This window comes from Anser anser (assembly GCF_964211835.1).
Source record: "Anser anser genome assembly, chromosome: 5".
Lineage (NCBI taxonomy): Eukaryota > Metazoa > Chordata > Aves > Anseriformes > Anatidae > Anser > Anser anser.
Window position 1 is genome coordinate 56576216 of NC_139725.1, and position 24022 is coordinate 56600237.

General features: G+C 39.9%; 1 protein-coding gene across 7 annotated transcripts in view; it reads left to right on the plus strand.

The window, feature by feature from the left end:
• The first annotated feature begins 2682 nt into the window (after positions 1 to 2682).
• KLC1 (kinesin light chain 1) overlaps positions 2683 to 24022 on the plus strand; it is a 50433-nt gene continuing 29093 nt past the window's right edge. For 6 of the 7 annotated variants that reach the window (XM_083837349.1, XM_083837350.1, XM_083837346.1 and 3 more), the window contains exons 1-3: positions 2683 to 3076; positions 19488 to 19749; positions 22607 to 22837. In XM_083837349.1, coding sequence (XP_083693475.1) covers positions 19489 to 19749; positions 22607 to 22837 — 492 coding nt within the window. In that variant the 5' untranslated portion in view covers positions 2683 to 3076; position 19488. Of the gene's footprint in view, positions 3077 to 7990; positions 8014 to 19487; positions 19750 to 22606; positions 22838 to 24022 lie in introns of those variants that run through there. The other variant, XM_083837347.1, reaches the window with a different exon arrangement.

A 24022-nucleotide genomic window follows, 5' to 3' on the forward strand; every position in this document is an offset into this window, starting at 1 on the left:
GGCTTAGATTTTAAAAACTTCTGCCTCTTTTGGAGGAAAGAGCCTGTAACTCCAGAGGATATATGTTTTTTAATAACAATGGTTAAATAAAGAGGCATACATTTCTTAAACAAAGTGAACCCGAATTTCTTATAGAGGCTTGCTGTAATTGTGGATGACAGTTAAATTAACTCTTAGTTTGCTGCATTTCTCACACTGTTGCACCTCAAAACGTAAGAGCTTTCTGCTGCATTAGGTGAACTGTTTGCTTTTTCCCCTCACAATGTGAAAACTAAACCCTCTTCTGGGAGAGGAGGGAAATGGGTATATTGAGAATAAAGAATTCAGCATTCTAAATAATATGTTTTGGGATTTTGGTGTAGTACCCACTCAGATGTCTGCAGAAAACCTGTGACCTTGTTGATGGTAGACAGGGAACATTCTACAGACAGCATGTCTAGGTCACTTCATCCTAAAAACAGGGCACATAGCATATTTAGTTACCTAAGAGAAGATGGAAATGTGGACAGCAAACAGCTTTACTGCTAGAGGAACAGGGATAATTCTTATGTAGATGGCACAGGAAAAACAAGATCCAATTGGAGAGGAACTTGTGATTTTCAGGTCAGGCAGGAGCCTGAGGGAGAAGCATGCTCCCCAAGTCTCTTTTGTGTCTGCTCTTCTCCTGTGTGCCATAAACAGAGGGAAGTGATACTGCACTTTGGTTCCATTGAACTAAGCAGCCTTCCTGCACAAGGGAGCTTATAGTGTGTACTACTTACGTGGGAAATTGCAAGCATGCATATACTTCATTAGGCAGCATATTATGAATCAGGGTCATAGCTGGAGTAGTTGCTTTGTTCAAGAGATACTCAGCTCCCTTGGGTAAGCAGCTAATTGCAGGAAACCTTTGAAAGCAAATGTGTGATAGGAAGAAAGCAATGAATATTGTTTATTCAAAAGACAGGAGAGGTTTCTTTGAATCAGTTCTCTTGCATAATTATGTAATTAGGGCATGTTCTATTTTAATTAAATCTCTTGCATATTCATGGCAATCCTCTGAACTTGTGGACCAATTGGCATGACTCTTTTAAAAATGCAGTTTGTGTAAAGGAATGCCCTTCAATTTTTTCCCCCCTTTCATATTTATTTCAAACACATATTTCACGTCATTATACACAGTTTGCCTGGCCAATGCCCTGACTTCCCTGTCAGGACAAACTACAGTATGATGATAAACCACTAATACAAAATGGCCAGAGGAGTGTTTTAAATGGAGATGAAAAACACAAGAAGCTGCTGCTCTGAAGTACCAGTATCACAGCTGGTTTTTGTTGGAAAGCTTGACCTGTGCAAGACAGGTATCAGCAGAATTCAGAAAGTATAGTACAGTTCCCTCAGCTTTTCAAACCCAACAGTGACTCTCTGCACTTGCAGTCTGTAGCTGATCCATTTTCCCCTAATTTTGTTTCTGTTGGCCTTAGAATCACAGAATCATCTAGGTTGGAAGAGACCTCCAAGATCACCTAGTCCAACCTCTGACCTAAGACTAACAAGTCCTCCATATGAGTGTCTTTTCCTGTTCTTACACTTCTCTGACTACTGCATTAGTTTTGATTCCATCTTCCTCTTAGGAGTCTTGCTTTCTCACCTGATCCTTGCTGTCACATATGCCATTTTGTAAATTTGTTCAATGTTTTATGCGAAGGCAAACAGATGTAAGCATAGCTTTATACAATTTACCATTGAGGTGAGGCTGCACATTTTGATTTTCCACTATACCTCCATATATTCTATAAGCTTATGATTCATACCTATACATACCACAGGAATTACGTATGTGGTGCTGGGGTGATAATGCACCATAATATTCTGTCTAGACGTTAATAATACCTTTATAAAGTTAGGCTGTCACTGTCCCCTGATGACTCCCAATATACATTGTACTGCTGCATTATATTTAACTGTTTTTCATCTCAGACCTCAGTTTCTTCCATCTTCATTTCTGATTAACATGTATCCTGTGGAACATTAAACAACATGAAGAAAACACTGCGACCATTCTTTCTTCTTTAGAGGCAGTGGGAGTGAAATTGGAAGCTGCAAAGTAGTTCTTGTGACAAGTGTCACTGCATTTCTGATGAAACTCTTAAATTTTATGCATAAACCTGTGTAACAGTAGGGATCCTTCTGTGGATCCAACGTGCATCCACGACAAGGGTGTTGAAACATGCAAGCAGCACCCAACGAGCCCAGAGGGTGCACCCAGCCTTCACCTGACGATTTTCAGCCTGCTTTCCTGGGTGATTTGTACACCACAAGCTGCTGCTGCTCCACAGGAGTTCTGCTAGAGCATTTACGAGTCCTGCTGTCACCCCGCTTTACACAACCCTAAACCTCCTCAGACACCCAAAACACCCGACACCACCATCAGCAGCGGTACCCAACCCTGGTGCCGGACCAGCCCTGCGGCACCTGACGGGGCGTTAAGGAAACACCGCATTTTGCTCCGGGCAAAGCCCAGACACGGCCTGAGCCCCCTTCCCCGGGCAACCTCGGGGCTGTCAGCGGGATGCTCTGCCCCCGCCCGCTCCCCCTCGCCGCCGAGCGCCATGGCGGCGGTCGCTGAGGGGAGGGAGAAGAAACGCGCGGGGGCCGCTGGGAGAAGGAGGGGAGCCGCCATGTTGGGCGGGTCGGTGGGCCGTGCCGTGCCGAGCCGTGCCGGTGGGCGGTGTGGGGCGGTGTAGGGCGGGGGCAGCACCAGGAGCCGGGGCGGCGGCTGCCAGCAGCTGTCAGCGCCCGCTCCTCAGGGGCCGGGGCCCCTCGCCGAGCGCTCCGCGGCCGCCGCTGCCGGGCTTGTCAGCTCCTCACGGGAAGCACCGAAGGCGCCGCGGCGCCCACCCTCTTCCTCACCCCTCCTCGCCCTGCAAAACCCTTTTCCTTCCGCCCGCCCATCGCTGACATCCTCCTCCGGTCGCCTCCTTTCCTTATCCCCCCCCCTCCCCCCCTTCCCCTTCCCCAGCCCAGCCCCGGGCTGCGCGGCCCCCGCCGCCCCTGCGAGCGCTGCGCACATCGCCCGAGCCTGCAGCACCGAGCGGTGAGCCGGGGAGCGGGGAGGACGGGGACGGGGGGGCACCGGCCCCATACCGCTGCCTTCTCCTTCCTCTCGGCGCCTTCCCCTTGCGCAAACAACAAAAGGACCCTCCGCCGCCCCGCTGACAGCCGGCCCCTCTCGCGTGGGGTGCCTCGGCTCGGGTGGTTTGGGTTTCTTTTATTTTATCGGGATGGGAGGTGGCTTTCCCCCTGTTTCGTGTCCCCCTGCTGATCCGCTAGAGCGGAGGCATCCCCCCGGCGGGGCTGGGGACGAGCCGGGCTTTGTCCCTTCCCCTTCCCTCCCTCAGCGCTGCGGTGCCGGCCCGGCGCCGCCCAGGGAGGGGGCCCGGGGACTGAGGGGGGTTGAGCGGGGCCGAGGGGGTTTGGAAGGGTCTGAGGGGGTCCGGAGGGGTCTGAAGGAGTCTGAGGGGGGCTGGAAGGGTCTGAGGGGGGCCAAGGGGGTCCGTCGGCCTCGCCCATCCGCCGCGGTCAGCCCGTGTCCGTGCGGCGCTTTTGTTTTTCCTTCGCCTGTACTTGGGTTTGGCTGTTGGGGTTTGTTGCTCCTTCTGAAATGGTGGAAGAAGAGGCGGAGACAGCTTCCAGCTTGGGTTTTTGTAAATAGGGACCGGATTTATATCTTACAGGTCACCTGCCCGCCGTGCTGCGCTCTGAGGTCTTACACTAAGATCTCGGCCAGATTCGTACAGTGCTAAAATGATGAAGAAAATCATGGATTAGGAACATGTTATGCTAGCAAAATGGCCCTAATCCATACCTGACTTTATTGATAACTGTATCTTTTGGGCACAGATCAATTAGACACTTTCTAGTCTTTTTCTTCCTGGCTTTACGTTCCTAATATTTGTAGGTAACAAGATGTCTGATTTGTAAAGCTGCATAGCAGTTGTCTGTGATCATAAAAAGGGACTTGCCTCCTTACTGAATGCCGTGTTATGAGCATATTGAAGCAAGTTTTAACAACCAAAGCAGCATCACCTAAATTAATGCTACTGACTAGCTTTTTGAAGGCTACTAAATCAATGAGGGTGCTTTTACTCTATTATTTTTTCCCCATTACTCATTTCCCTTGATGCACATGACTTAAATGTAGCAGCGGTATTCAAGTACCAAACATGGAGTCAAAATACAGAATCAGAAAGCAAAAGCAGCTAGAAAAGAGTGAAAGTTTGTTCTTATACTTTGCTTTAAACAGCAAATTGGTGAACAGTGTCACTCATAATATAAATTCTTTCGCAGCCATGCATAAAAATATATTAAGTGAGGAGTCTCAAAATATCATTTTTGTGTTCTGGCAGTTGGCAGAAGGTTTAGTAACATTTACTCTGTGAAGTAATTATCTGTTTTACTTCCCCTTTTGTACTTGCACTTCACTTAAATAGGAAACTTATGTCCAAAGGGTGTGCATTGGAAAGCTAAAAAGGAACCTTCGAGATTCGGACAGCTTAGCATTTTAATTAAAATGTATATATATATGTTTCAAACTGTTCCGGAAAATAGCTTTATTTTAATTGATTATAAATTCCAAAGCTTCAGCAAAACATGATAGAGGATATTATAACCCTAGGATTATAGATACAGTTGAAAGTAACACATTCAGCATTTACTAGAAGCAGAGAGAAAACTGATCCAGATGGTGATTCTGAGCAGAAGACCTCATATTTTGTAAGTCACTTACAGATTTTTTTTGTGAACACATGGTTTCAGAGAACCTTTTTGTGAAACTGTGACAAATATGGAAAACTAGTTGTTCCATTTAGATATGCTTTTTATATAATGCAGAACCATGTAGTAAAATGCAGAGCTTTTAAGTTGTCAGTTCCTGAAAGACACACACACAACAATGCAGTATCATTTCTGCATCATGTTGCAGTTAAAGTTTGGCAACCTTTCTGTTTCCTGAAGGATGATGAAGGAACTGGACAATTCCATTAATGAGAAATTCTAACAGCAATTCAAGTCTAAATTCCATTCATTTTCTAATCAAAGAAAATATGCTATGATATGTAATTTCAAAAGGGAATAATGCTACTCCCAAAATGTCTCGTGAAGTTGCATCAATTACTGTTCATTAAAATATTGTGACATGCCAACAGTGCCTTATGGAAACTAATTTCTAAAAAGCTTTTCTTCAGTGAAGAAAGAATCATGTTCAAAATCATAAAAGAAACTTGCAGGAGTCCAGAATACAATCTACTAAACATTTTGACAGGCAGTAATCAAAACAATGCAGTACAGATGCATAAGGGATATAAGAGCAATTGCTGCTTGCTCCGTTTATGAAGAACTTACCAAGATGATGTCAGAAAACCCTCACTTGTGTGCCACCCTTAGGCTGTATGCATCTCTCTCTGTATATCTGCGTGTGTGTTTATATGTGTATCTATATGTGTGCACACACATACCTACATGGCTGTTACTTAATTGGGAGCTTGGGGAAATACTGTAGCCTCTCATTCTGCTCTGAGTCCACTTAATGCAGCTTCTGTTTCTCTTGAGACATCGTGGGCTTGTGCAGTTACTCTTTCATCTCTTATTCTGCTTGGCTTCTCTGGAAGACCTATAAGTGAATTTATTGTGGTATTAACAGCATCTTTTCAGATGCGTATCATAATTATTTTAAAACTTAATTCAGTGTACAAATATTTGTTAATAATATTATGAATATTTTCATAAGGGGACTGGAAAATAAGTGAGTTTGGGAACGTTCATAAAGAAGCAAAATATATTTTTGTATTTAAAGTTGAAGAGTATGGTAGCAGACGGTGATGAGGAAACGTCTACTAGGACTATTTAAATAAACCTTTTGTGGTCTGTCTGCTTGCAGGTATAGTTCAGCATGACACATCTATCATAAAAATGGGATGTGGCCAATTCCTTCATCATTGCAATAGAAGTGTCTAGTCACAGGCTTTTCTCTTAATACAGCCTGGATAATACTATATTTCCAAGGTGTTTTTTCATTGGTCAAGGTACCTAATATGTTTTTATAAAACAAAGTTCAGAAAAACATTTATTTGCAATGTTAACTCTCATTTTCCCTAAAACAAAATCATTGAGCAAGTAATGTCTAATAGATACCAAGTAACAAAGACGTTCATTTTAAAAAGAAGCCTTCTTGACATCAAAATAGAGCCGGTCAAAATGGTTATATCCTGAGTCATACTCAGCTTTGGGTATTTTTGAGGTAGTAAAGCTTTCCCAATAATTTCTTTAGTGAAACATTTTTCTGTGTAATAGCAGGCTGTAGAAATAAGTGTGCTTTCTTTGAAAGATTATTTATCAGTCACCAAAATCAATTAATGCCTGACAAAAAAAAGATGCCCTCATGCTAGCTTAGATTTGCTGAGATGCTTTTGTTGCTTTTACATACGGAATTTGAATCGAGCACTTTGTTAGAGGGTAAGAGCCAGAATTATAGATCCTTTCAGTGATGTAGGAATTATTTCCACAGGGTTTTGTGCGACGTTCTTTGACAGATGACACTGTGCTTGTTTTGGAAAATGTTTTATTGTCCTAGACAGTTAATATAATTAATAATGACAAGCCATAGCAGATAGGCAAGCATGAGAGCTCAGGATGTATGCTTCCAGTACCTAAAATATATTTGAGTGTGTGAACAAAGGACTTGTTCTCAGAGGGCAAACACTAAAGCACAGTTAATACTAATTTTCTTTATACAGTATAAGAAATTAGCATATGTAATTTCTCATACTTGATAGTTTCTTCAGACTGAGTTAGCTAAGAAAACAGATGCAAGTAATAGTATCTGGCTGTTGATTTAATCACTGTTTGATTCTCTGAATCCTGCTTATCTCCCTTGAGCTCTGCTGTTTTAACTCTTTTTAGTGCAGAGACGATATTTACCCTAGAAGCAGTTTTGACCTGCAGGTGGAATTGAATTGATTTTTTCAAATAATTATTATCGGTCACCTTTTTTTTTTTGCTCTGAATCATGTGATCGTCTGGTCTTCTACGCCATATGCTTCCCCCCTGTTGTCTACATAAACGTGCAGGTTTTTTAACCTGGTTTCTCAATATCAGGTCTTGCTTACAGGTAGAAGTACTAAAATGCATTTTGCAGGTAGTCTTAAAACTGAGCAGTTTCCTATGTTGGTTCTTTGTAAATAATTGCCATAAAACCCATTAATCATGTTAAGGTGGTGTTTGGGGCATTACATCAGACCTGTAGGTGACTTTACTATATTCTGAAGTGAGTATAGCAACAAATGTAACTCATCAGTCAGTAGTACCAGCTGCCTTATATATTGGTAGGGTTGGGGTGGTGGCTAACGACAGCCTAATTACTATGGGATTGTAACCCTGCACTTGCATGTACCCAGAAAACCATGTAAAAAGTTAATAATGCACTAATTAACATTGATAAGGTCAAGAAGTGTCTGATTTAAAACTAACCTTTTTGGTAATAGCTAATATCTGCTTCTCTTACATTGTGTATATGTTCCAGGAAACAAAGCTGTGTCTAAAAATCAAGGTTGTCATTTAAAAAAACAATACTTAACTTTTTCAAAATTATCAGATAACTGGCTGTCTATCATAAATCTTAGTATTTATTTTATACCTTATGTACAGCGACTGATTATATACTCATAAACTATTTCTTACATCATGTGCTGCTATCCCTTCTAGCAGTATATTGCTGTTAATATTGTGCAGTGTCCTAATGCTGTGCTTTGTCCAGCAACAGCAGCAGTTAAAAGTTAAGAGCACACTGCAAGTGCTCTCAGTGTTTTGTTGCTCGCGTGTGCCATTCCACTGTGGAGAGGGTGGTGGTTGTAAGCTTCCTACAGGACCGCAGTGGCTGCATTCCTGCCATATATCTTGTTTGCTCCTTTCCAGCTGACAGCAGTTGACTGATTTGCCAAGCATGGCGTGCAGATTTACGGGCTAGCAGGAGAGGAGGTGGGTTCAGTGGTGGGGGTGGTTCTGCTGGTTTTGCTTCTGAACAGAATATTGTGCTTAAGACTGAATGCTTTTATGGATGTTCCTTTAGCAAACAACGTCGGGCTCTATAACGTAGGAAGGTCTCAGTTGTATCTTCCAGCTTGAGCAGCTTCCATTTCCCAGAGGCAGCTGTTGTTCCCTCATCTTCACAAATGTGTTTTGCTGCACCCCCGGCTTTAACATTGCATTTGTTCATGTGGTTAAACTGGATGTGTCCCTCCCGAGTCATGCTTAGTGTGTGTCTTGAGAGAGGAGGGATGGCTAAAAAAGCAGGCTATTTTCCCCCCGCAGGTCGATGTAGATGGTGGCTGTGTGCAATTGGATTAATGGAAGTAGCGTGACGGGGAAGGAGAGGTTACGGGTTTGAGACGGGAGGGCAGCAGCCTCATAAATTGTTTCTGCTGACAAAACAGTAATATATAATCAGTGGCTAAGGTTATAGTTGCATGTTTGTTTGGTCTGGGTGCTGCTTTATGAAGTTCCACACTCCTGCCACTTGTTCCACGCCCTCGCTCTGTTAACACAGCTGTCTGTATGGCAGCGGGGTGACAGATTTTGGCTGGGTTTGTGCTCCAGACATTTTGTGTCTGCTTAAAAAAAAAAAAAAAGTTCCTCCTCTGATCTCATTTCTCTGTAAATCCTCTCCTATCAGATACTAGTGCATGGAAGATGTAGGAATGCAGTTGTTTATGATTTCTTCTTTGGGTGTACCCCAGTTGCACTCAGCATACTGGATGTTGCTGTATTGCAATACAGAGGGTGCAGGAGTCGTGCTGATGTTTGTCAGTGTGCTAGCACACTCGACAGGGACCTAGAGGTCTTGCTGGATTGAATTCTCGGAACAATATGTTCATTTTGAGGAGTGGTATAGATCGAGAAGGCTTAGTGGGTGCAAACCTGATCCCCGTGTCTACGTAAGGCAGAGTTCGTTTAACAGAGAGGCCGTGCTAAAAGCTGGTTGTGTTCTGCTCTGAGCGCTCTGGCACAGAGAACGCTGGTCCTTGGTGGGTGTTCCTGGTGGCTTAAAACAAAGCCCAGAGAAGACAGAAAAGGTTTTGTTATCATACTGATACTGCTTTAGCCAGATGTCCTCATTCTCAAAAACTTGTTACCCATCTGCTATCCTCTGAGAAGGCAAGAGGCACCACAGGGTGACTTTGACTGGATGGCCCAGTAATTTGCTGATACTTAATTACATCTGCTCTCCACTGCTCAGAACAGAGGTAAAGGCTGATTGATGATTCAATAACTGCTTTTAAGCCTTTCTTACTCAGTAACAGTTTCTCTCACAGTACTTTTAAGTTAAAATTATATGCTATATGTCGTTTTTTGAGTCCATTTAAATTTTACTGTTAGAACGTGATTTATAACTTAAAAAAAACCCTGAGTGCTGAGTCTGCAGAATGCAGGTAGAGATGCACAGCATATTTTTAAAAGCAGCAGTCAGTGGGATTTGAGTTACACTGCCTGCATGTAGTTTGTGTGTCCAGTGATTCTGTTTCTTGATCCCCACCCAGTTGTTGTGCTAACAAATGGCCTGGAAATATGCTGGCTGATTTTTTTTTATTTTTTTCCTCTCTCTGCTGGTCTGGCTGCACATGGAACAATACTGAAAAATATGTGATCTGTTGCTTTTAGTGGCACAGTTGTTTTAGGAAGTGACTGTTCTGCCATCCGCAGTACTCAGGGATGCTTTCAAATCAGATTTATCCAAACGAGACCGTTTAAAATACAATATTCAAAGTGTTACTTTTAATGTCTGTTGTGTCTGTTTTCAATTTAATCTGTTGTTCTTTGCCAGTACACAAGAGGAGCGGCCTGGTGCAGCAGGACGATGGTAACTGTTAAGCGAGTGTTGTAGATGCAGCCAATATTTCCGGAGTCCCAAAGGAGTCCCAGTGCCCCAGCAATCACTAAGATAAATTATGAGAGAGGGCTGGAGCTGGGGCTAAAACTGTGGTTTGATCCCTGGATGTGAGAGAGAATGCCAGGGTGACTTTGTCACGTGCTGGGCTAGGGCCTGTTGTACCGCTCTGTGCTTCTGGCCCTGATCGACTTCATCTGAGTAAGCACTGCAGATTACAGAGCACTTAAAGGGGACATGATTCACAACCTTATAGCAAAATCAGCTCTCTGCTATGCTGGGTAAGATACACAGTGAGTGATACAAGGTTGTTTTGCTAGAGGATTGCATCATTTGCTACACTTCCTATGAGATGAAATTTGCAAGGTGTGTCGTGTTAGCCTGATAACTGGCGATTACCATTGAAAGTATCAATTTTGGTGGAATATTTAATGGTATAGAAGGAATTTTTTCTTAATATTGTGGACAACATCTGAACTATCTTGTTGTGCACCTCCTCCTGTAGTTTGGAAGAATGAGGTCAGTTGGTTTGGGGGTTTTATTCCCTTCCTTAAATGTAAGGATAAAAGGGAAGGTGATTTACCCTAAAGGTTGAAGGGGAGACTCTTTGCATAGTTGGTGCATCTTAATGTAGGCTATTAGGTAACTTGAAAATCAGATTTAAGGATTTGTTAAATCTAAAGGCTGGCCCATGCTGAAGCAATGTTAGTGGATGGGGCTTTTCTGTGTGCAGAAGGAGTTGCTGGTTTTCTCAGTTTTGATACAGATAACCCTTCCCTTCAACATCCACGAGCCTGCAAGAGCACCATAATCTGTACTTTCAGTAAATTGGCCTTTTATGGGAAGAATTGCTGGCAGAATTGTGAGGCAGAATGTGGCCTTCTCTGCCCTCCCTGCACGCGTTTTATTTTTGTTAAAGGTCACAGGAATGCCATAAAAAGTAAATTTGGTAAAGATTATGGGTCTGATGTTAGTAAGTGGAAGCTGATGTGGTTTTTAATGTATTGTGGAAGTCTGATTTGATGGGAACACTCTTGTACTTTTACCTAAGTGCCATCTAGAGTTAAGATAGATAACGTAAATAGATGATTACTTGACTTAGGAAAGGAGTTCATGTCCCAGAAATAAAAATGCAAAATGAAAGAACTAGAGTCAAGCTCAAAAAATGGTTTGTCTACACTATTGACAACTTAAAATTGCAAAACATACATAATTCAAACCACTTTGCAGTTACTAGACCTCTCTATTCCAGTCCCAAAGAGATTCATTCTCTCATCCGTTAGAATCAGTCTACAAAAAACATGAAGACTCAAGATTCACTGAAGACATGGCTGCAGAAGCTGATAAGCCCATCAAGAGCCAAGCGCCGTTCCCACACAGAAATAAATATAGAGAGTTGGAATATTGAGGGTAAAAAATACGGGATTTGACAGTGATGATGGATTTGTAACTCAGATCGTCTTGACAGTATTTCTTTAAAAATACAGTCAAAATTTCCTTTCAATCCACTTAAAGCAGGTAATTTATGAAGCATGTCTTTGTGATAACAGCATACTAAACTACAATACACATTTTTTTGAATAATTATCCTTGATTTTTTTCTTTGATTCTTGTGACAAGCGTTTTTAATTTTCCAAAGCTAAGTATAAATATGATGACTTTAAAAATCATTCACCTTCTGCCTCCTGATGCATTTAAGAATGCTTACTCTGTCTTTATGTAACTACTCGATATAGTCGTAGATCATTTCGTTAAAATGCACCTTAACCTCCCGTGTGCACAGCGAGGTGGGCTTTGTGGTCAGAAGCACAAGGTAAATCTTGTGGCTAGTATCGTAGGGAACAGGGCAGACGGTCAGCTTTTCTTGAGGTCCGTTTGTGGCTGCTTGAAACTGCTTATTAGTGCTCACAAGAAACTAGGGAGTACTAGCTTTGGAGAAAAGCACCAGACGCTGTTTGGTGTTGACGCAGCAGTCACGCACAAAAGCAGCGACTCCCTTGCTCCGGGGGGTAGGAGGCCGAGATTTGCGGTCTGCCATCTTCAGAAGCTACGTGGGCATAACTGAAATTAACAAATTGCCATTAGAGTTTATTGTCCAAGACTACCAAGCAGTGGAAGAAGTTTGTGCTCTGTTTTATTATTCCGGAAAAGACTGGGGTTTTGATCTTACTGGGGGTCTAAAAGTATTAAATAAGTATGCTGTTTCAGATGTAGGGAAAGGCACGTGTGTACTGCCAACCTGTGACAGATGATATTAACCTCAGCTAACAGAGTTAGGAAGCATGTGCCTTCTTGAAAATACAGCTTTTGGCATAATTCCTCTAAACACCTGTCTGGGTCTACTAAACACCCAGACCATGCACCTGTCAGATGGCTTGTGCACTTGCTTCAGCTTTGACAAAGAGTAATCTCTGATGTGCTAACAAGTGGCTAGAAAAGTCTTATTTCCACCTAGCTTCGTGTGAGACCTGAGATGTTAGGACTTGGGAATGTATACAGAGACTAAATTGTTCATGCTCGTGATGCATGTGGGCTGGTTCCAGCATCCAAGGAGATGCCACTTTTCAGAGAGAGAATAATCCGCTGTGATCCACTGTGATTTTAGGATATGTCACTATTCTGGTTTTTAATCACTACTGATTCTTAGTACATCAGAACGGTAAAATGTACAGGGTGAGCTATGCTAGAAAGAGGTTGATTGCATTCCTACTCGTACACAAATAACGGGGGTAATAGTAATAGTAATGTGTGCCAGGGTGCCCATACCACAGGGGATCTCTGTCTGCTGCAGTATGGGAGCAGGAGGAGCAAGATGGGATTTGGCCATGGGCTGCGGCGTTATGGAATTGCAGGCGTGGCTGAACCTAAGAGGAAATAATTGCATTGGTGGCTCATCAGCTAGAGGGATGCAGTGCAAATCTTCCCAGCTTGTGTTCTTTCAGAGCTGACAGCATCATCCTTGCTGGGAGTTATATTTTGCTGTTACACCTTCTATTAGCAAATGTAACTTGTTACCCTGCTTTTCTCCTTTAATCATTTTTATCTTGCAAAGAATCCAAAGGCTTCCTCAGTAAAGTATGATCTTTATAGGAAGCTATGTGGCTGAAAGATTCCAAAATATATCAAAGCAAATGCACGGTGACTGTCCTTGGGCTAAACTGGTACATAGTTCCCTTCACTTAAACATAGCTTAATGCCGTGGATAGGCTTAATGATGGCCAGCGGGTTACGGAGGGCATGACGCAGATGTAGAACATGTGGCTGTGCAACCTCACCCCAGCAATGTGGTGTGGACAGGCTTCGCCCAGCAGTGTTAACAAAAAGCAACAGATGTGCTGGTCTGGTCGAAATCCCTGCAGTATTTGGGTCTTCTGGTGTCTTACGCTTCCTCGGCTTACCTTCCTAAGTGCTGAGCCCTTGCACAGTGTGAGTGTATGTCTGGTTTGCTTACCGACAAAAGAAAATGTCTTGCAGTGTTAAGGTTGGAGGTCAAATTATGAACTTGATTCTGAGCTTTTTTTGGGTGTGTGCCCTTGACATTAAAGATGTACAAGAGTCCTTTTTATAGTATTTACCTTGCATACCTTCATTTTAACCAGGTGGTATGGCAGGCTTCTGCATTCAGGGTTAGCTCTGAGCTGGAAGCTGGCAGAAGGAGAGTAATAAAGGGGGTTATTTTTGTTTGTTTGCTTTTTTCTATTTAATTTGGATGCTTACTAGCAGGAACTTGATAGAAAAAATCAAGTTAATTCTTTTTTTAGACATGTCCTGTTCTTTTAGACATGTGCAGTTCTAAAGGCCTTCTCGCAGCTTAAGGTTGGTTGCTCGTCCATCTTTCCTGCTTCTGGTCAGCAGTTTATGGGCTCCAGTACGTGCTGCTAATTGTTCTCACTGAGTTATTTTTAAGGTAGGTTGTATATACATGTGCTAAATTACAAAGACACTTTCTGAGATCGCATATTTGGAACCCTGAGGCAGTACCGAAGTGCAGCAGTACTCTGTTTATAGAACTGGGCCAGCGAGGGTACCTCGAGTCTGACCTCCAGCAGAGCACTGCTTCCAGACGCGGTTCAAGATTTTCTGTTCTCTAGAGGCTCATACACAGATTCAAATATAGTATTGTGACAAGACTCATATATAGCACTGGCAGTTCATCCACAGTCCTGAATATGTCAAACACAGAGGAAAAACTACGCCGTTTCTTCAGTGGCATCAGAGATGCGTGTATCAGAATAAAATGCCTGACTGTAAAAGGTCATTGTAATTAAAAGGAGGGCAAGTCAAAGGCAAAGAGAGGATATACGTATCTTTGGGTGTGGGAATATGGCTTGTGGTGGTAGGAAATAGCCTCATGGAGAGAAAGTAACATCTTAGATTGAAAGAATCATTCTAGTGTGTGTGTATATATATCTATATATAAAAATATATTTATATATGTAATATATATATATTTTAGACTTGGACATATGTGACTGTAAGCTGTAAGAGCAGTATGTTCAAACTGGATGTTTCTTCCCCGAGTCCTTTTACAAACGCCTTTGAGTGTATGAAAGACATCCCTGGGTGATTCATCCCTGCCGTTTCTGCCGAGCGTGTGCCCTGAGCTGCCTTGTTAGGAGGAGGTGCAGTTCATATAGTGGTTGACATAGTACTGCTCTCCTGTGGCAGGCGGTTTTTCATGTTTGGTGATGATCTTTTTGTGCTTGGAAAGTTTATGATCATCTTCGAATTGTTTGAGAAGCAGTCTCCCACCCTGTACAGATGAGCAGTAAAGCAGTTAGCAGCGTTTCGAGATGGAGGGCTCCGTGATGCAGTGAGATGTGTGCCTGGGCCGAGCCGGGAATTAATGGCTTGTAAATTGCAACTAACACAGAATGAAACCAGCACAGACAGGGTATGGAGCCTTGCTATGTAATTACGGAGATCCTAAGAGTGAAATTAGGGTTAAAAGCCCTCGAATAGACCAATTATTATTACAAAACAGTGAGCTGGTAGGTACGTATTAGAAATACAGAAAGGTCAAACTAATACATGCTGTATCTGTGTGGAGTTTTCCAACTCATGTAAATGATGGGGCAAATAGGCATGGCAAGGAGGTCCTGTAGTTTTTACTGTTAGGGAAATTATTTACTTCTTCTTGTATGCAGACACCTTATTCTGTGTCAGCTGTCCCGTCTGTGCTTTCAGAGGAAAATTTCAGGGAGAGTTTGATTTGTTTCAGGACTTTACAGATATATTTTTTTTCTTTTGTATTTTAAAACAGTGATGGTCAGACACTAGATGCATTTTAAAATGTATCTTCCAAGCTTTTAGTACTTAAAATGTGACTATTAAATCATGATACAGAGAAGAAACTTTTTGAGGTATATAATAAAGAAATAAAGTTTAACTCCAAGAATTACAGCTGTTTTATTATTGTCTTTAGTCGAGGAAAAAAATGTCATGGGTTTCTTAGAAAAGAGAAGTGTTCTGCCTTGATAAGTTCTTGTATGCAGAGGAGGATTTGTATGGTTGTGTGTATTCTCATTCAAGAAATCAGATATGATGTGGTATTTTATATCTAATAAAATTTCACCTTAAACATGAACCTTTTTATTCTTTGAGGTAATTTTCAGGGAAGTGACACTTTTTAAAGTAGGTGAGTACAGAAAATTATTTGTGTTTACGAGACCCTTAAATAAGAGTTCAAGAGCTTAAGTACTTTGCTCTGATGCGTGTGTCTGTAGGAGAATTTGGGCACAAATTGTAGTGTCAGCAGTGCCAGTGCAATTGTTTTAAAAGTTTTATGGCTAAAAAAAATACTTGAACTGATTAAGGATACAGCCTGTAAGTAGTTTGTATATGGTGAGATTATCCCAGCAGCTACATGACAGTGGCCTTGGCTCTCTTTTGTTCCTGCTTCCTCTGGTTCAGATTTTTAGTATTCCCAATCTATTTCTTTGAATGAAGTAACAAAATTGATTGGTGTGAAATTCTGCAAAAACCTCTTTAGTAGGTGTAACTGTGCAGCTTTTTATAACTGTCCAAGTTCGCTATTTTAGTGTTGGAAGCAAACTGCTTCCTTTTAAAGGTCTTTGAAAAGTGGTAAGCGACTTAGTACACAGAATAGTCTGGTGGTAAATAAAACAGGATGGTAACACTCAAGATCTACGCAGGCACATATTTAATCTGATACATAAATTGACTAAGCCAGCAGGCTAGTCTGTAACTCTGATGACACTGCATTTTTTCCCTTGATCCACAGTTTTGTTTTCCAGCTCTAAACCTTTGTGCATCTTGATTTTTATTTTTTTGGTCAGTTGTAAATTGAATTACAAAAGTAGTATTTGAATGTAGAATCCCTGCTCTGTAACAGGTAAAATTTGGACTGTAAGCTCATGTCGTGATAAAATGGAAAGGAGCTTAAGAAGCCTTTGTGTGCTGTTTTGTGCATTCGTTTTATTTGGTTGTTTGTTTTCCTTTCTGTGGGGGAACACGGAGAAAAAAAGATTGTTTCTTGGGAAGAAAAAAAGCAATAGAAGTGTACAGTAGGTTTTGTCTTTTTTCACTTATGTGTGCATATCTACTTTTGCATACAAGCTTAAGTTTTTTACTGCTTGTATGGGATTTGGGGGCTCAAGGTATGCAAAACTAATTCTATGGTTATGTCTTCAAATGCAGTCATGCTTGATGAATAGGTTTGCCCTTTTATAAAATAGATTTAAAAAAAAATCATAGAAATAGCACCACACCTCCACCTTACTCTTAAAAGGTATTAAATATTTATTAATCTTACTCTTACAAAGAATCTGATAGCATAATAAATTGTATGTTTGATATCTTCCCTTTTTCTCAATTGTTCTCCAGAGCACCAAAGCAATAATGTATGTAACTGAACAACATTGTCCAAACTTCCTGTAGTGTTTTGTTCAGAGATACTTAAACATCCTACAAAACCTCCACAGAAAGATTTATTCCTTTCCTTAAGTGATCAGTTCTAAGCATTGGGTTTAAAAGGAATTCTTACACCTATTTTTCCTTTCTTCAAAGGTTTCTGTGTTGGCTTAGCCTTCCTGAACTGCACCTTTTGGTGTATGCAGCCAGAGCTACGTGCCAAATTATAGCTAGGATCTGACAGCCCTTTTTCCCTGTAGTAACAAATTGGTGTCCGTTTCACGCCTAAGATGTGGTGGTGCACACAGATTTTCTTGTTCTGGGTTTCCGCTGTTGGATAGGTTCTCCCCTGGCTACGTGATTCATTTTTGTGTGAAGGGATGACTGTTTCAAGGCCTGATGTAGTTTTTGGCATTACTTTATTGGTTTTGCATATCCTCTTTGTAACAGTGAATGGCTGATAATTTATCTGTATTCATTTAACTTCTGCTTTGGTGGTTAAAATGTGCAAATTTTATTAACAACCCCTATATACACCTTACACGTGCACACACACCTGCCTTCCATCTTTGATGTCACAGAATGTCTACAAAACACTGAAGCACGCAGAAGGAATTGCTGTCCCTGCTCACATCAGACAGAAGGAAATGAGCGCTTCCTTATTTTGGAAAACTTAAATGTTGTAGAAAAACTCTAGGTATTTACAAATGACAATTTGTAAAGAGAATTTACAAAGTTCTCAGAACTTCTCAAATACAAAATGAAAGTCACTGTTCAAAAGATGCCCTTTGCTCTTTTATTTCTGTATGATCAAAGGTTCAGTTCTTTGCATTCAGGGTGGAAGCTGTTAATTGAAAGCATGGCAGCATGCTAGATGGTAATTAGGGCTCAGCTATAGGTTAAGTTAGCATAACACACAATTTTTCATATGATTGTGCTTGTTGCGTTTATTTGCAAATTTGACTTACATTAAATTGTACTTCACTTGTACACCATTTTAGAGAGTATGTGTTTTAAAAATGGTATTTAGATGTTCCAGATAATATTTCTCATATTATGAATGGGAAGTGTGTAATCGTTGTTCTGCTCATCACGTTTTGGTGAGCTGGTTTCTTATACCATGCTAGAGTAGGTGTTTGATACAGATGTATATGCTACACATCTGCTTGTGAATATGAAGTTCTTGCATTAAATTGTGATAAAACCTAATCCACTGCTTCCCCAAGTTATCTGTGTTTTCAGACAATAGATTATAACAAAACAAACTAGTGTAGGTAGTGTAGTGTTTTTGTCTTTTGTGACAAATGGGAATGATTTTTTACAAATCACATTGCAGTAAGTCGTAACAGAGAAGGTGATTTGAGTGTATGTAAAGAGAATGAACAACCTCTTTTATGTAATACAGTAGGGTAAAAGCACATCCTTCAGCTGTAGTCATGAAGATGCGTGTGTATGTATTGCTTTTTCCTATAACACTCTTACTCAAGATTTAAGTGATTATAAATTTTGGGGGCGCTTTCTTCTTAAATTAGACTCATTGCTGTTAATACAATTTAGCAAATTGACTGTAAACATTAATTTATCAAAGCTTCCCCAAGTGTCTTTGTATATATGTGAAAAGGTATTGCTTTTGAATCTTTGTTACTTTATTCTAATTTATACTTCTGGTACGCTTGAAGATATTCATAGCTTAAGTATAAAGGAACAATTCCTGAATTCTTTATTTTCATTATAGAACATTTTTCTGGTGATACAGAAACAGGATCAAGTGATTTCTGTCTTCTGTTGGTATTGCAGCGTTGTTAAACTTGGTTGTCACTTCAGCAACAGGACATATAATGACAGATATACCAGAGTTTCTATAGTTTGCATTTGGTTGAGGCATTTATAAACATCCAGAAATTTGATCGCCTTGATAGAGTGTGCGACCTACTGACAAAATAACACAGTGAAACATTTATCACAAGGACTGTGTTATACAAATCATTTTTTCTAGCACGTAACAGCTGTTGTAGCCTAATCAAAACAGTTGTGTCTAGGCCTGTAGACAATTGAATGTCTGTATGTAATTCTACAGGAACAACAATGGATGTAAAGTAATCTTAGGGGGCAGTTGTTGTTTTCAAAATACGTAAAGATAATAGCTTTTTTACCCCCTGGAAAAGGATCAAGATGGTGTTTTCTTGCTACTGGAAAAGGACAAAGTTTGATTGATCAACCTTTTCAGAGGGTTGGATGGTATTTCTTCTTCAAATTCTATTTTGTGGATATTTGTAAAGATAATTGTAGATCAGTGGTGTCAGTTGTATGTATTATAGCACGTTTTATACACCAGCTACTGCACAAACCAGAATCCTAGATAAGCAGCATGATTGCTTAGTGCTTATTGGAAAGTCTTCTGCCGTGTCTGTTTATTTTCAGTTATTTGGCTTATGAATTAGTGTTGATATTAACTCTGGAAATAGAAACTGGAAAACTTGAAGTGCTGTTCAAAGCCAGGACGTAAAACATTGTGAAAGCTGTGCAAAAATATCATTACATTATGAGTATGTATTTAAAACAATTTTGTTTTAATGACTTGTTAAAGAAGAGCTTTATTCACTTGTAGAGGATGGCTTGGTTGGGTTTTGTTTGTTTGTTTTTGTTGTTGCTTTTTTTTTACCCTGTGGTTAACTAGTATGCTCTTCTTTTTCAGAATGTATGAAAACATGTCCACAATGGTGTATCTAAAGGAAGAGAAGTTGGAGAAGCTTACTCAAGATGAAATCATTGCCAAAACTAAGCAAGTGATTAATGGACTAGAGGCACTGAAGAATGAACACAATTCAATTTTACAGAGCTTACTTGAAACACTGAAATGTTTGAAGAAAGATGATGAAACTAATCTGGTTGAAGAAAAATCAAACATGATTCGAAAGTCACTGGAGATGCTGGAACTTGGCCTTAGTGAAGCACAGGTAAAACTGAAGTGAAAATAAAGCATTTCAGAATTTGTCTGAATTTTTAGTATGAAAAAAATTAATGAAAGATCATTATTTGTCCTCTAATTGGACATTTGAAGTAAGCAGATCAGTTCTGGCAGAAGTGCATTTGCCTTACAGAATATTAGCAGTGTGTCGAGACATGTATGTTGTTATTGTATGTTAAGGAAAAAGACTGCTGTAATTAATAGAGGCTGTCTTACTGTAGTGCAAAACTAATTATACATTCAGTATCAAAACACTGAAGCCTATAACTGAGCTTCTCTTGACTTCAGTGAGATAGTTGCTATTTTCTGTTTAAACCTTTCCATGGCATTGCTCAGGTAACGAGCTGCTCAAACAAGAACTAAGTAATGGCATTTTAACTCTGAGCTATTGTTTAGGGAGATCACACACTAATAATATAAAACAGGATTTTGCTCAGGGTTAGGAGACCCAACCTTTGAGTTCTGATATGCTCTTAAATTCATGTTCTTGTTGCCTTGATTCTGAGATTATACTAGCTCGTGGTGCTCCTTGGACTTAAGAATCTAGAATGTTTATTGAACATTTTGTGAAACCAAAATTGAATTTAAATGCATTTTAAAGTTTAAGGATCTAGTATAGAATCTGAACAACTTTCACTTATGCTTAAAAGAAAGGGTTCTGAACTAACTTCTGTGAACTATCTTAGTGAAAGAAGGTATCCTCTGCAGGAGAGATCTGAGAAAATGTTTAGTCAGAATGTGGGGGCTTTGTTGGGGTTCCAACTTTAGGAGTTTCAGGTTTTTGATCCAGTACCAAATATATGGGATGCAACACAGTCATCAGGATAAAATGGCAGAGTGTTTGCAAATGAGTTGAAAGTGCTAAAGGGATAACTTTATATTAATAGGCTTTGTATTGGGCTGTCATCGTGCCCAGTCTTTTTATCTGGATCAGGGTATTCTTGTTTGGTGCAATGGAAGTTGTGCATTGGGTAATGGTGAGTTGAGGCCTGAGAAGAACAACAAATACATTTTACTACGCATGGGAACGTAGAACCCCTGGTCTTGGTACAGACTGCTGAGCCTTAGTATTTGCATGCTTTGATCCCTTGTATTGGAAGAAAATGTGAAAGATGCATGGAATAAAACTGTAATAGCTGAGCTGCCTTTAACGGGTGTTCATAGAAGATCTGTGAATGCGTGAGTTACCTTGTCTTCTAACTTTGGCACGGTACTAGGGCTCTGAAAAGGTAGCTTTTATTTTTGGCTCTATCAGACTCCGTAGCCTCAGTTGCAAATATTGCCTTGTTTGCCCTAGCTGGTGTTTTGTGAGGGGTAGCAGAGGAGCCAAGAAGTCCACATTTATTGCCTTTGTTAGGAAAGCATCTGTATTTCAGACCACTACTCTCAGGCCTGATAAGCCCTGTTCTCCTGTGCTCTTTGGGTTGTAATGAAGTAGTAGTTTGTCATTTGCATAATTTAAATTAAGATGCAGGAGAATTTTATGGATGTTTGAGTGACATGTAGATATGATGAAGTAAATGTTACTTCCATGAAGATGAAGCCGACTTTGCTGAAGAAGTAATCAAACTCTTTTCTTTCACAATAAATCCTTTGTAGCCTTACTCTCTGGAGTTAGTTTGCTATTGTAGTTTGTAAAAAGTTGTTTGAGTATGTTGACTGTATTATTGCAACTTCCCTAAATATGCTTTTTGATGGCACAAATGCAACTGTTTGAACAGGCAAAGTATTTAAATTATTAACAGTTTTGAATATGTAAATAGGCAGGTGCTGAAATCCAGATATTTGGACTGGTGTTAGGAAATTATCCGTGGTTCTTCATCTAATATGAATTCTCTAGAAGCCACTTCTTCCTTATAAAGGTATTTCCTGGAAACCTGAAATTTTGGTTAAAAATATGATCTGTTTCACATGAAATACTTAGTTCAAAAACACATCAAAGTAACTTTGTTTTAAAGAAGTGTGAAATTGAGAAGATGAGTTTGACACCCTTGAGTTATTAGTATTTCAACTAAAAGAAAATTCTCATTATCACCATAGGCCCATTTTTACAAGGTGTGTTTCTAGATGTATCAGTGGTAGATTAAAATAAACAGTGAAATCAGAGTATCTTCTGTGTGTAATGTTTGGCTTTCACTTAATGTGCTCATTTTTCATTTGGCATGGCTTAGCAAAAAAAAACCAAATAGACTGCTTTAATGACCATTCTGGTTTTGTCCTATTTATGTGACTGTTCAAACACATTGGATGTCTGCACACTCATACTTGTGGTACGTGTGTATATTTGAAGTGCTTATATAGTTGTGTGTTCATTTGCACATTTAGATCCAAGCAGTATAATTGTCACTTTGAAGTATTATTTTTATGCAGAGTTCATCCTCATGAACTGCGAACATACGTATGAACCCTTTTCTGTTTGGAATCTGCCCAATTAGAAGAACTCTGTTTTAGTTCTTACAGGGAAGGTGATTCTTCAAGTTAAAAGCATTACTGCTCTGTTTTGTGTTAATGGAATGAAAATTTCCATTTCAGTAATCTGAATCCTAGTTCAAATTTTTCATAATGTTTTGAGATTATATGCAGTCTTGGAGAGATTCTAAAGCTATTTGAATTCTAACAGCATCATGAAAAATGATAATCAGCAAAGACTACTTCTGGGTTAATTCTGGTTGAACGGTTTATAAAAATAATAGAGGAAAAGCAAATATCAGATACATATCAAGGTGAAATCCAAATATTTACCAGATTTCACAGATGATGTAGGTCTTAAATGATAAAGGCTTGTGTGTTAAATACAGGACTGAATTCTGGAGGAAGTACGTCATGAGCTACCTTCTGCTTTTCAGGTAATGATGGCCTTGTCAAATCACTTAAATGCAGTGGAATCGGAGAAGCAGAAACTGCGTGCTCAGGTTCGCCGACTGTGCCAGGAAAATCAGTGGCTACGGGATGAACTAGCCAATACGCAACAGAAACTACAGAAAAGCGAGCAATCTGTGGCCCAACTGGAGGAAGAAAAGAAACATCTAGAATTCATGAATCAATTAAAAAAATATGACGATGATATTTCACCATCAGTAAGTAGCTGTACAGTAAAAAGCAGCGCACATTTATGTATGTGTTGTAATCTGCCTAGTTACTAAGAAAAGGCAGATACGAGCTTTTTATTTGTCACTCACATAAACACGTCATTAAAATGCTTGCCTTGCACCAGTGTCACATAGTTTAGATTCTTAGAGTTCAGTTGTTATCTTAAGAAAGTACGTGTGTTACTGCCTGTAGATAATAAAATACATATGAGGATGAAAAATCCATGAATACTTCTTTAGTATCGTACTAGCGTAAAGAATACGAAGAACTGACCTTGAGACCAAAAATGTCTTTCTATATGCTGAACAGTTAAAATAAGTGAAGAGTGCAAACTATTACAGATTGTAGGAACATAGGGAATTTGGCTTATATTGATTGCAGGAAAAATATTTTTATTTTTTTTGTCTGCTGAAAGTAGTGTGTAGTCTCTGTAGCCTCTGTAGAGGCTACACACTAGGATAGGATGTCATTGAATCCCCTTTATGGATCTTCTGCCAGACATTATGATCATCCACATGTTTTCAGCCACTTTCAGCTAACCTGTTGTGTTACATATTCTTAGGTTAGGATAGAAAATGATTACAATTTTAATTTACATAAGTGACTTAATACTTAAAAAGATTTCTAAGTTGCTCTTCATGCTGTCCTTTTATTTAGCTTTCTTATATTAGATAGTATTGTAGAGAAAGATCTCATTTTGTGTTCAGATGTATTCAGCCACAGCTTGGAAAGGACAGTTTTTCATAACCATCTACCTTAGGAACATAATGGGTGAAAGTGTATGCATTTTGGTCTTGCTTAACCAATTGCTTGACCAAATCCTTTTAATGTACCATGAGCTGTTTTTGTCAAATGCATGCAGAACTTCTCAGTGGTATTTGTAGTTGAATACTGCCAGTGAAGCCAGTTTAGTAAACTTTCTTTAAGAAGAGGAAAACTGTTCACAGGAGGAAGCACTGGGATTTCTATGTGCTAAAAGTTGAACTATAATCAATAGATGACATAAATAGCACCATTATTTGAAATTGCACATAGGGATGAAGCAAGCAAAGCATCATTGTAGTTTCACTAACCATGTGTACGGTCTCTGTTAACCTTTTGTCAATTGTGTATTCTCACAATAAACTTGGAATCTGCACACTTAAAATAAGATCTCAGGTGGGAAGTTCAGT